Genomic DNA, 14157 nt, shown 5'->3' with positions numbered 1-14157 from the left:
TATTTCGGCGATGTGTAGGTCTCTCATATTAACCGTGTAAGCATAATTTGTATATAATATGATATGCATCATTATATCAATATTTTGTTATACAATATTTTTTATCAACATAATGGATACGTGTCTTCCAACTAATGGCTCAGAAGACGTGCAATGCTTTATAATTTTAGCAGAATATATCATGATTTTTTTTATTGACTCATGAACCTAGCTAGATATTGTGTTTATTTACTAATGTGTCTTGCAGTCTTTATATGCTCCACTGGAAAGTTATAAGCGTTTTCAACGTTCATGAGGTTACCGGAGGAACGTTTAACAATTGCAGGAAGCTTGAGCGCTAAACGGGTAACATGAATAAGAAGGTATACCTTTATAGAGACAGAGCGAGAGGAAAATAGAGAGGGGAATGAAGGTAACGTCGAGTGTACTGTGTGTGCCATTTGAAAGAAAATATGTCCGATCTCGGAGGTACTTTTTCCGTGTATATTTATATATTACGTACATATAAATATACAGTATATATACATATATGTGTGTGTGTGTGTGTGTGTGTGTGTGTGTGTGTGTGTGTGTAGAGAGAGAGAGAGAGAGAGAGAGAGGTAATAGATGACAAAGAAGGATGTTGCAGAAAGCCAGGACTTTGATACCATAACCATAATACTATGCGACATCCTTTGTGTATCACACCTATAATACCTACCAAAGATGACAAGATCCGACCGTAAATTATCATATATATAAATTATATATATATATATATATATATATATATATATATATATATATATATATATATATATTGTATATGTGTGGGTAATGTGCGCATGGAAAATTTATCTTGATTCTCTTCGATTTAGAACTTATTGTGTTCATGATGTTGATACTTCTTTTTTTTTTTCTTTTTCTTTTTACTTATCACCCGAACGCATCATTTTTGTTTATCCTCTGTCAATGCCTGTGTGGAATGCATACATATTGCTCTGTTTATCTGTGTAAGGCGACACAATTCTCGGTCAAATAAGTGTAACATTGAATAGACTGGAGAAGATTTAATCCATTTTCTTTTGGAAGGGCCTGCCACAGCTTGAGTTAACACGTTCTGTTTACATAAGTATCCATCTTTACCTCCTTCAATTTTCCGTATGAAAACTCATCACTACCACACTGGGCTGGGCATATAGATATATTGTTTGCTTTCTGTTCGAGCGTAGACATACATGTTTTTCTCTGCGAACTCTACAAATAACCATCAGAAACATTTCAGCAACCTGAACTTTACGAGTAAAGTCTGCGTCATATTGTGCCTACTATTAACTTACTTGGCAACTCTGCAGGTGCATACGTTTGAATATTCAGAACTAGATTCCAGGCGCACTACACCATACCGATGAGAAGTATCAATGTCTGTTCCTTATAAGACTAGTATTTTTATACAAACCAGAGTCCTTCGCCTAAATCCTACACTGTAAAAACATCGGTGTTAGTAGATTTAACACCATGGGTGATAAATCTAACACCGATCAAACTTCAATAGAGGACCACACCCACAGGTGTTGAAAATGTATTGTCACGGTGTTAAAAAGCGTTCGTCTGGCACTTCGTGGTATTAATTTGACACTGTGGCTGGTGATAGTTTTGACACTGCGCTAGAGTTAATTCAATAATGACACCGCATGGTGTTGATTTGATATTGGTGGTGTTAATTTCAATGGTATAACACCCGTCCAGCTTCAATAGGGGACCACACCAACTGGTGTTACTGTGGTGTAAATGTATTTACAGATTTTTTTTTTCGAAAATCAAGTACTTTATCGGAAAATTCTTTATTGTCTTGTTGAAGTTCAAAATTAACAAAAAGTGCAGTAACTAAAAAACCAGTATTCAAAAAACAATTTTAAATTTTGAAATGACACCCGGAGGTGTTAATCTAACACCATGAATGAGCACCGGAAATTTAACACCAGCTCGGTGTTTCATATTTAATACCGGACTTTTTGCAGTGTAAGATCAAACAGAAGTCAGAAAATCAAAGATAAGTCATTAGGGCTTAAATACTCAAATCTGATTGGCTGACACGTGACTTATGTTTGATTTTCTGAATTGTTTGATTGCATCTTTGTTATGCAACGGGCCCTGATGTGCTTTCTTCTCTGACAACCGGACTGATTGATCTATAGTGTACTTCTCCTCAAGGACATACTTCCTCTTCCCCTAACGTACCTAACAAACATACACTCAGAAAAAAGTAAACACTTTTCAAGTTTATATTTCTCATAGAATATTTAGCTAAAAGGTAATGTATCATACACCACATGAAAGGTAATTTAATTGGCTATCAACCTGGTAGGTCGATAAAAGGGTAAACTTTACGCATGAGTGAACACCTACGTTTATCTCTTCAAAGGCACAAAAGTAAAAATTGCAAATATGAACAAGTTGTCATTCATGCGTGCTCTTCACAAGTGCTATTCCATGTAATAATAAGAACAAAAGACAAATTTAACACAAAACAATAACATGAAGGAAGTTGCAAAAGTAAAGAGCTATAACCTCTATAATATCTTTGACGCCCAAAAGATCAATAAAGGCTAGATAGTGGAGGAAAATGAAGAATTTTCTGTCAAATCCAAATTCAAATGAAATGCGAGAAGAAGCAATATAAACAAAAATGGTAGGATTTTGAATTAATTTCTCAAAGTACGAAAATTATAAATTATATTTGATTCTTGAATTTGTCTCATGAATTCTTAAATTACTACATTAAAAGAATTGAATCATGTAAATGAAGATATTCTGTTCATTTAATCATCTTTGTACCCTTTCTCCCTATGTCATTTGAAGTTTGAGTTGACAGAAAATTCTTATTTTCCCCCTTTAATTATTTAAGTTTGATTTTGTTTGAAGTTACAAAGAGATAAATAGAGCAAAAACATATTTTTGTTATTTCATTCATGTCTCCCACTGTGTTAAACTGGTCATTTGTTGTCATTGTTATCTTGAAGGGCATTTCCAAATGAAAGAAAGCATGTCAATTTTTGCAATTTTTACTTTTGTGCCTTGCTAGACAAAAACAAATGCGTTCACTCATGCGTTTCCGTTTATATTGACCTACTAGTTTGATAGCCAGTTGAATTACCTTCAATTTGGTATATGCATTGATTTTCATGAAAATCTTCTATGAAAAATAAGAATTAGAAAAAAGTGCTTACTTTCTATTTTTGCTGAGTCTATTATGCATGCTTAAACAAGTATGGTATAAATGTTTTCTAATTCCTATTAATAACAAATTCTTGCTCCTTGAAACCGGGAGTTCATCATTACCGAGATAATCATATCGTCACAGTTCTGTCATTTCATGGATGTCTGGTCTGGAGCTACTTACACCAGTTTCACTGCCTTCGTCATTGTGAACAGTAATTGATACATTTGTGCGGTTCGAAGGCGAATCAGTCTGCAGACGTCCAATGTCAGATTCACTGTTGGTCTTTATTGCATCTGCCTCGCTATAGTGTGACCCTTTCTCCAATGTGTTTGTGTCATTTGGGTCACGCCTGACCATTGGTTCATACGTGTCAGTATGGCTCTCTTTACTTTCAACGTTTTCATTTTCATTGATTTCAATAAACCCGTCATCTCCTGTTCCTTCTTTGCTCACCAGCGTAGTCACTACAGCGTCAATGTTACTTGTACCCCGGAAGTAGTCGAGACCTCGAGTGGTGACCCCAGTGCTTTCCAATAAAGCGCCCTCTTTGTCAGGCATAGCACCTCCTTCTCGCGATGACTTATGGCCGCTGGATTCATCATTGTCTGAACACGTAATCAAGTCCCCTGCGCGTCCCACGACTAACTCGTGATTATCATCCAGCCAATCCGACCTCATGTCCTTCAAAGTCTCCTTATCGAGGACGTTCTTGGTTCCCTCACCGTCGTCGACTTCAGTATGACTTGAGCTATCAGGAATCGTCGTATTGTTGCCCTCGATATCGCGGGCTCTGCCGATTACTAGGTCGTCGTCGTCATCAAGCCAATCTCCTCGCTCCTCTTTGCTTTTGGGATAAGTATCGACGGAGTCGTTTTCTTCCTCGGTACTCCGAGTCTGAGTGACACAGTTTGACGTTTCTTGCATCGGTGCCGATGTCTGGGGGCGTGACACAGAAAGATTACGAAATTTTTCAACTTGTGCGATAAATCTATATTGGGCCTCCTCTGTTTGTATAGAGCTGTTGTCTTCATGATTATTGTCTCCAAAATCCGTACCTCTATCTTCGTGATTCTCGTCTGTAATTGCATCGTGCATCATACCACTTGACTCTCCAATTGACTGATTGCGGGAACGGATATCCACTCGTGCGGTTCGAGGTTGCGGGGAGATTAGCGAGGATTGGTGTGCGAATCTTTCTGTCTGGGTGTCGACCGGAGCCGTAAAGGGCCTGTAATCTAAACTTTGTGTTGGTGGACTGTACGGCGGAGGTGGTTCGTCGTAAAGTTGTGACATGGGACGATCTCCTGGCCTCGGTGACGGAGTACTGCGTTGTCGGAATTGAGCGATCTCCTCTGCAGTCGTCTGGTGGCCCTGGGCCCACAGAGGTTGTCCGTGTTCGTCAAGAGGGATGGCTACCAGCATGATTTGATCTACATGTTGTTCTCTCGGTTCCTCTGTTGGTGGCAATGGTGGACCAGAAGCATGTTCAGACAGTGATGGCGCAACCACGTTTGTCTCAAACTGAAATTCACTGATTTCTCTTACATCCGGTGACAGTGTATTTCTATTTCCACTAGACTGCTCTCTAGATGTTTCTGTTGAGAGTGGCCCCAATTCTACCGGAGCATTACCGGGAGAAGGAGGTATATTCTGTTCAATTATTATTTGCGGAGACACGCCCTGCGTCAACCGGGTGGACAAGTCAATTGTAATAGGATTTTCAACCACATTTCTGTCATTTTCTTGGACAGATTCTTGCGAGATACTCGTCGGTTCACGTCGCCTCATCCGTGTTCCGATGATGTTGTACCTGTTGGGCGCCCTCGCTTGTTCGTCACCGGACATGCGCGTAAGGTCGTGGAACTTGATCAAGACGTTTTCGCGTTCGACGAGCGAGGGCAGCCTGTAGAGATCTCCAATCCAGCCCACTCCGCAGAGTCCTAGGGTAAAGAGATAGAAAAATCCCCAAGCGTATCGCTTCATGTAAAAGTGGTGGAATCCGAGGAACCCGAAAGGAACAGCAAGCATGTAAGCGTCATCCAGATAAATTTGACGCGTGTTTTCCTTGAGTTCAGTCTTTCTTCTCTCCAACAGACGCGACATACGGAAAAGATCGATGAAGGTGAGTATCCCGAACAACCCGAGTGTCATGGCGTAGACGACGCCGAAGAAGTACCTCCGAAGATAGAAGTGATGTAAGCCCACGACACCCAGTGGCAGAGCAAGCACGTAGGCCTCATCGAGGTACAGCTTCTCCCAGGCCGGCGGGGGCGGCAGACCCTGGCGATAGAGTCGCACCTCTCTGTTGCGCCTACGGACAATGAATGGCATTCGGATGAGATCGGCAATCCAGCCAAAGAAGTAGAGACCGACGGTGAAGAAATAGAGGACACCAAACCTGATCCTATCCATCGCAAAATTATGGCAACCTATGTATAAAATAATGTGAAAACATCGAAACGGTAACCAATATCATATGCTGCATAATTATAAACTTCATCAAAAGTTTACGATTTAGGTATATGGTTGATTATCTCACTATTCAAGCTTATCATCAAAATAATGTTTTAGTATTGGTGAAGGTAAATATTAAAGTGATTATCATAGATACATAACTATAAGATGTAGGTATATATCCTTACGCGTGGATTGCTTCAACAGCATTTCCCGACCATCTGGCTGTTTCCCTCAGTTATATCTCTGTATGAAATATCTCATCTTTGAAGAAATGTCTGTAACGCCTATTGTTTAGGCATTACTTCTGCAATAATGTCTACATAGGGAATTGAAAGTGGCATACCAAGATGTGTATAAGTTGTTGCACACCATGCTGCATTACTACTAAGCTTTTTTTTTTTCAGGGATATGAGTCAGATTCAATGTCTCACGTGGAATCACTCCTGTCAGCTTTATTAGATAGTGAAACAAAAATATTAATGGCACAAAATGTTTGGTGTGCCTTCCTCTTCTTGCATTTAAGGAAACTCGACAAATCTGTTTGATTGAATTTCATATGTACATGTACTTGTCTAAAATTAGGTGTTCTTTGTAAGAAAAAAAAAACCCTCTTGTATTTGTAAGAAAATACTCTAATAAAGACACGAAGACTTTAGGTACGAATTCATATACCAAGACCCTTTGCAAAAGTCAAAGTGAAAAACATTTCCATAGGAATTCTTCATCTGGTAGTGTTTGTGGAGTACGTGCATGTATTTTGTGAGTGAAGTGGGTAACAAGTGCATGCCGTCTAACAAAATATTGATAATAATATCTATAATCTTCAACATGGCTCTAGGGCAATTACCCTCTGGGCAATTACCCCGGACCCTTCCCGTGGCCCTAATCCTAATCCTGAACCTAATCCTAACCCAAACTCCTAACCCTAATCTTTACTCTAACCTTACCACGTAAACTGACCAGTTTAGCCGGGGGTAACTGCCCGGATACGTTCAACATGAATAATCGAAGTTGTAAAAAGCTTACCCAATATCCCGAGAGGGGGGAGAGCGAACAGATAAGCCTGTAGGAGAGTTGTCTCGTAGAGCCGACTGAAACTGCCAAAATCGTCAGTCTTCAACCCATTTTCGTCTGCCTCCTTCAGCTGTCTGTTGACCTCTTTCACAGTAAACTTCAGGGTCAGAAGATCAACTATCCACCCAATGGTGAATAGCCCAAAGGTGAACAGGTACAGGAAGCCAAAGGATCTGTTCCCAAGATAAAAGTGATGCGCTCCGAAGATCCCGAAGGGAACACATAGGAGGTAGGCTTCAAAGAGAGATTTCTCCGGACTTAGTAAGAGCGGATTCTGACTCCCCCTCTGAGGGACGTTTGAAGTGGATTCCGCAAAGGTATCTTCGTGAATGTGGAGGATGTCATCACCGGACGCTGCAGCGTGGTCGGTGCTGCCCCTCCGCACAGTCTGCGGTGGTAGAAGAGGGGTTACTCCACCAGTTCCTGAGGGTGGTGGTTCCGCCACAGATCCTCTGGTTTCCTCTACACTCGGTGTACTTCGACTGCCCTCGCCGGGATTGTTCTCCTCTGTTGAAATAATGCTAGGGATGACACCACCTGTCGTTGATTGGTTGTCATCGCCATGTGCATATCCTTCTCTGGAGGGGGCTTCAGGTTCGTGAGGAGGGTCTTGCCTTTCCATGGTCACACTCGAGTGGTCATTTCCCGATGAATCATCCCCAGATACAGGCTGGTAATTCCCTAGTGTATGCGGGTCATGTCTGTAGGGTTGGACAGCACTGTCCCTTCCCGTGTCCACCTCGGTTGAGGTCTCTGAATCTGCCCCAGCGAGATGAGACGTGACACCGAACGTGTTCATCGCGTCACTTGTTACCGTTGCAGAAGTGTCCTCAGAGTACGCGGTGTCTGATGTATCGTGACTCACTCCCAAGGTTTCCATATTAAGTCAACTCAACAGCACATATTTCAAAGTCCAAAAAGGAGGTAGTAACGCCTTGGTCCATATTGACGTCGCACTGAATGGTCGCTGTTTGAGCATAGCAAGACGTTCTACACGAATATCAGATTCGTGAGCTCATCTTCGAGTACGTCATCCTACGGGCAGTTTGATGCATTTCAACTCAAACTCCACCTCCGTCTCTTGCATTCTATTTCTTCCGATATGTTGCTGAATACCACACTAAGAAGGTTTCTAATTCTAGTTTCAAATAAAATTTCGTTGTTTATCCTATCCTCTTGCATACTACTTCCCTCTAGGCGGAGTAGGTGTATAGGTACTAAGAAGACTTCCTTGATATGCAATAATATGCTGCGATCATTTTTTGACTCCGGTAAATATTAACCATTCAATTTTTGCAAAATAAACCGCTGAACAACTCAGCCCATAGCATCCGTGCTTGAACCTTGATAAAGCAAATAAAGGACAAGCTAATAGGCGGTCTGCATCTAGGTCTATTTGCTGAGTGATGTATTATCAATACTAATGGTTGCAATGCACCATGGGAGCCCAGCGCAAACGAGTCAAGTCTGACATAGCGTCTAGGTATAGATATTGATATTTTAATTTGCTTGTTGTCATACTACTACTCGTTCATGTCGTTAGCCTGTCAGCAATGATCAGGATACCCACTGACTCGTGCTCAGTGACACACAACTTCAGTTTAGTAGGTCAATCTTCTGAAAACAACACCTATATACAAAGTTGAGATATGCAAATTTATGCGCAGGTTTGTTTTTGGATAACACACATTCTTTTGGTGTGTATTACCTAAGATAACAATAAAGCCAGGATTTCATAATCATTGTATAGCTGATATGCGAAAAAGTGGATTAGTAGGGGTAAATATCTCACAAAATGTTCAATGCTATGGACGACTGCACTTCTGAAGCGTTCGTTTAAAAGAGATGATTATCTTGTCACAACAATATTTGCATCATCATGTGTCTTATATTAACTCCAAGTTCATAACGTTGGCACCACGCACAAATTATACACTTACACACATGGTAGGACAGTAGTAAGCAGAGGCATCGATTCCAATCTCAAATGTACAATTTTTCATGTTTTCAAAACTCTAGGAACAACTCTATGTACTTTATTTTCTCAGATCAATAACATTCTTTTTCAATTTGATTTAGTTGACAAAAAAAATATATGGTTAAATGCTCATGATGTTAAGTTGTTAAGTTAAGGTGAGTTAAGTTAAGTTGTTAAGTTAAGGTAAGTTGTTGTTAAGTTAAGGTGAATATCAAAGATGATGTACATTGAACTTTTGTTAGGTCTATTTAAAAGAAAAATAACATTTGCGAGACCATAATATTGAAACTGACTGATGAATTATTGCACTTCATCGATTTATATAAACACCGATTATTCATTGTTTTTAGTAATGGCCTCAATAAAGCCATGGACATACTTGTAGGGTGTTATGTATGCCCATGATCTTTATCATGGTCATTACTCAAAAGACTGAATAATCACGATGTATTTACATCGATGAAGGGCAATTTGTCAAACATTTGCAATAAAGAACAACTCAACGAGGTGATGATTGATCAATTTTTTGCAGTTATTTCAAGGAGGAAATTTGTCAGCTTACATTAAATAGGACTTACGATTGGATTCACGAAAAGCTATAACAACTGCCTCAGGAAACGCTAAGAGACGTCGCAGCAATAGTGTTCCAGTACGACAATCTTTCAATATGCCGATCTCTAGAAATGACATAAACACAACAATACATTTCAAATTGTCCTACAGTGAGTACAAAAAACTAGTTTATTGCAATATTGTTGCTGAGTTGTTAGCCGAAATCGATTGCTTGTTATCTGTATTGTTTTTATTTTTGTTCTTGAGTATATACTTAGTGATCCATAAACAGCAGTGTATAAAAGTAAAAAAAAATGTGACTAGGCGAATACTTAATCCTCATTTACTAGTCCTTGGGAGGGGGAGGGGGAGGGGAAGGGGGCTAAAGCCGTCGGCCCCATGGTTGCTTGCTTTATGAGGATTTTTCTGTCCTTAAGAAATCCACTCCAAAATTGTATTAATTTCATAAGAAAGAGAACAAAATCCCTGCAGAACTGTGCAAAAATGATCAAAATCGGATTGGACATAAAGAAGTTATGACATTCTAAAATTTCAAATTGTTTTAGGAAAACACTTTATGACCAGTCGTCATGAATATTCAAAGTGGATGATGTCATACTCTAACAATTGAAGACCTGAATATGAGAACGACCCAAGTTCAATTTTTGGCCAAATTCAGTTTGACATGGGAAATTGTAGCTTATGCATGGACTCATCTTGTGTATAAATTATAAATCCTAATTACCCCCGAAAGTGCCTGAAATGAATGAGTTAAATCTTATGTTAATGTAGGAATGAAGGACTTGGGTCATTTTTACATTCATATAATAGCGCCCTCTCTCATCCTTCTCTCATATCTATAGCAGAATATCATGTATATGATTCAAAGAACGACCCAAGTCCATCACACAAAATGGCCTCTCCACAATTAATATAAATGTTAATTGTCATAATAATATATGTTCTAATTTGTATATACAATGTTGCCTTCCCATCACAGTTAAATAGAATATTATCGGACAAATAAAAAGATATGAAGTATTTTTAAGTTTACTCGAAATGGTCTTCCATGGACTTGGGTCGTTCTTATATTCAGATACTCGATTTCTTTATTCATTTCATTTGCAGAAATGACAAAAATCGCATATTTCAGCTGTATAAATATTACCTTGAAATTTCACTTAATGAAATATCTTATCTAAATCAATAGATAAGATACCTCATTAAAGGGGATGGCTAGTAACTGATCAGTGGGAATCAGTGGGAATGCTGAAGGATGATTGTTCCAATCCTTGTGGGATTCATTTAAGAGTACATTATATACCTATTGTTGTGTGAAAATTATTTGCTTCAGAATGGTCTCATATTCAAGTAATGTGCAGTTTCATGTTTCCAGGTTAGCGTGCCTGGTCAGTGACGGGGCATTAATCTGCACATTACGTGAATATCGATTACTAGCCGTCCCCTTTAAGTAAAACTTCAACTTCGTATCTCTTCCATGGCTGATGTGGAACTCTTTCATATGTTTTGTTGAGGAAAACTTATTCTTGCCAGGGATAGACAGCATATCTGTAACGAAAAAGAAATCAACTCCATTAGTTTTAAAGCCAATTCATCTCTGCTGAAATCAAGGAAAGATTCGTCAATGGAAGCATCTGTCTATTCATCCAAGGCAAACTAATGGCTTAAACATTGTATCTTCGCTTTTCTCTCTACGTCGCATTTTACTGAAAAGATAAACCAGCACACAGACTCACATTTTGTTCACGCCTCATGATTGAATATTCCGTTCGGATACAAAATAAAACCACTCAAGTAGCAAATACAGTTGTAGAATCCATTTTAAGGCTCTGATTATATAAAAATACGTGTTCAAAGTGCACTTCTTAGGAGCCTATCAGCGTCACAAATTTGCTAGATAGTCGAAAGAACTTTCACTGTCACACAGCTAAATAAAAATGGCGTTCATTATTGTATATACATTGTTTCAACATATTGCTGCAAGATGAAATTGATACTGTTTCATAGTTTTTGTTTATTCGTCTTTTTGCACACAGTTGGTGAAGTACACTTCTCAAGTTTTGTTCCCAGTATATAAGTCGTGTTTGCACAAGGCCACCATCTACGGCTGAAATACAAAATATAATGCAGTTGAATTGACATCCATTTTATCATTTTTACAAAGGTCCGTCTGTCGTTTCTAGAAAGTCTTGTTCTCTACCTATAGAAAGAGCCAACGTATTATTTCTAGTGCAATTCGATGGCTGCCCACGTTGCAGATCTTTCACGCGTCCAAAACGCGTTCAATGAAAACAGCTGACGATACAATGGATTCATTCTTCAGCGATAGCTACCAAAAAAAAAAAAAAAGTATATGTCTATTTCTTGTTAGCTTATGTTGCTACAAACGATATTTCATAGACATCCGCATCATGCTTGCGTGACTGCGTGTCACCGGTTGGAGATTCATCTATTAGCGGTTCTCTGTGGACCGGACTTTCATCGCGTTCGCTGGCTACGACAAATCCATTCTGTGGCGTTTGCTTGACAGACCACGCCCACCCTAGCAGCCAAGATGGCTTCCCATTGGGTGTGAGTGGAAACGCGTACACCTGGATGTTTCCATCCTCGTCCGTGATTGGATACTTGTAGAGCTCTTTGGGAACAAAGATGTTTGTGTTTGCGTGAACTGTCTCCCGTTTCTTGAAAACGTGCTGCCAGAGAAGATCGGAGTCGCGCGTTTTGTTGCTCTCTTCCACCAATGAACGCATTCTAAACGCATCAATGAGCCAACCAACGCCCAGAAATCCGAACGTGAAGAAATACGCCACGCCCATTTTCCAGCGCCGTAGATAGAGTTGGTGTAATCCCAGTATCCCAAGAGGAAACCACAGGATGAATGCATCATCCAAGCGAAAAACAGTAGTTTTCACTTCCTTCATACAAGTTTGATTATGTCTGAATAAGCGCGGCAGACGTACTAAGTCTATCAAGACTCCAACACCAGCCAATCCGAGCGTGCATAAGTACACTATCCCGTAGAAATGCCTTCTCATATAGAAATGATGGAGGCCAAAAACCCCTAGTGGAAAGGCTAGCATGTACGCTGTGTCGAGATGCAGTGTATCTGCTGTGTCTGACGAGATTGGTTTTCCGGATCGCAGAGCTTCGATGTCGTCATTGGCTCTTCGGACAAGATTCGGGATCCGAAAGAGGTCGAATAGCCAGCCGAGCCCTCCGAAGCCAAGTGTCGCCGTATATATCAGGTGGAAAATTTCGTTATTTCGAAAGGTTCCTAGGTACATGTGATGCATACCTATAACAGTAGAGAGAACCAAATCGGAATGAATAACCGTTGCAATACCCTTTTAATAGCGTATGCAGTTAAGTATTAATATCTTTTTAAGCATTTGTCTTTGTTTTACAATCTTGAGATGACTAATCCAGATTATTTTGCTACTTTTGATGTTGAAGACGTATTGTGCATTTATATCAATGGATCGTTTGTTAACGATGAACAAATAAAAGAAATGCATAAGTATAAGATCATAGGGTCCCTATATTATATGAATAGAGTAGATTCAGGCCAATGTGAAATCAAATCCCTTAGTGACTTTACCTTTAAGGCAGTGCTTAGTTGTCTTCCACGTCAGATATCACAGCTATCAAAGCATTGAAAATCAACAATTAACAAGCAGACTATAAAAATGAGCCAATACTGAAATGTATGCAGTGCGAAACATCTCTGTCTTTCTTACCAAATAATCCCCAAGGTGGTATACAATATAGATAGGCTGACAGAACCGATCTCTCCCGAAGCTCTCCGTAAGGCGCTGCGAAGAGTGTGTATCCATTTTCAGCTCGTTCTCGTCTCGCCTGTCGTTCTTTTTCCACTAGAGAAGGTACTCGGAACCAGTCTACAACCCAGCCGATGCAGAAAAAGCCCAAAGTTACTGTATACAGCATTCCGTCCGTGCGTCGACCGAGGTAGTAGTAATGCGCGCCAAAGAATCCTAGCGTGATGCACAGGAAATAGGTGCGTGGCAGCGAGATCTTCTGCGCAACGGTGGGCTGGATGTCAGAGAGGGAATCGCTGATGTCGCTTTCTGCGAAGTCAATGGATGTAATGATGTCGGGAGCTGGTGAGTCGTTGTTTGTATCGACAGCCACATCGCTGTTCATTCGCGGTCTCGACTTCGAAGACCGGTAAGGTTTCAGACCATTCATGGCGAGTGATTTTTGTCCGATGAGTTTCGGTGAATGTCAGGCCGCTGGCCTCATAACAGTTCTGTAGCGAGAAAATTGTGAAAATCAGGATTGAAAATGAATAAGAGAACCTATTACATAATCTAATTTCCTCTTCAATCGTTCTTAGATTTACCTCGAATTTGGGCACCATCATTGCAAGTGAAATTGTATGTTTTGTATAATTTTTCCATACTGCATTTTTGAGCGCATGGAGGGACATGTATATGCACTATGTGCTATACGCTATAGGTACTGTTAATTATTATTAATATCATTATCATTATCATTATTAGTAGTATCATTATCATTATTATTATCATAATCATCATTATCATTTGCATACCCTTTGGAGCCTCTATGCAGGGCAACACAATTCGTAATCATAATCACTTCGATCACTTCTGTTGCTTTTTTACTATACAATGTATGATTACTATAGGTCCTCAATTATTGTACAGTCTATTCATTTCACTATGTTCTATTTACCTTGTTCTCTGTTATCAAAAGAAGTGAAACATATGTTATGTCGAAAAAATGAAATAAACTTTGAATTTGAATTTGAATTTTGAATAGTATCATCATGCAATATCTGCACACACAAAAAAGGTCTCTATCAGTCATTGCTATTGCTCGTGTAATCTGACAA

General features: G+C 39.6%; 2 protein-coding genes across 2 annotated transcripts; both read right to left on the bottom strand.

The window, feature by feature from the left end:
- Positions 1-3337: 3337 nt before the first annotated feature.
- On the bottom strand, positions 3338-7613 carry LOC140229824 (uncharacterized). Its single transcript, XM_072310053.1, has 2 exons — positions 6686-7613; positions 3338-5631 (listed from the first exon to the last, which is right to left on the bottom strand). Exons 1-2 carry the CDS (start codon positions 7611-7613, stop codon positions 3338-3340), a joined length of 3222 nt encoding a protein of 1073 aa, XP_072166154.1.
- A 4043-nt stretch (positions 7614-11656) lies between these two features.
- Positions 11657-13490, bottom strand: LOC140230294 (uncharacterized). Its single transcript, XM_072310459.1, has 2 exons — positions 13022-13490; positions 11657-12579 (listed from the first exon to the last, which is right to left on the bottom strand). The coding sequence occupies exons 1-2, from the start codon at positions 13488-13490 to the stop codon at positions 11657-11659; spliced, it is 1392 nt and encodes a 463-aa protein (XP_072166560.1).
- Positions 13491-14157: the final 667 nt, after the last annotated feature.

This window comes from Diadema setosum, chromosome 6, assembly GCF_964275005.1.
Source record: "Diadema setosum chromosome 6, eeDiaSeto1, whole genome shotgun sequence".
NCBI classification, from domain to species: domain Eukaryota; kingdom Metazoa; phylum Echinodermata; class Echinoidea; order Diadematoida; family Diadematidae; genus Diadema; species Diadema setosum.
Note: the sequence above shows the minus strand (reverse complement) of the source record. Positions and strands in the feature narration are given on the sequence as shown.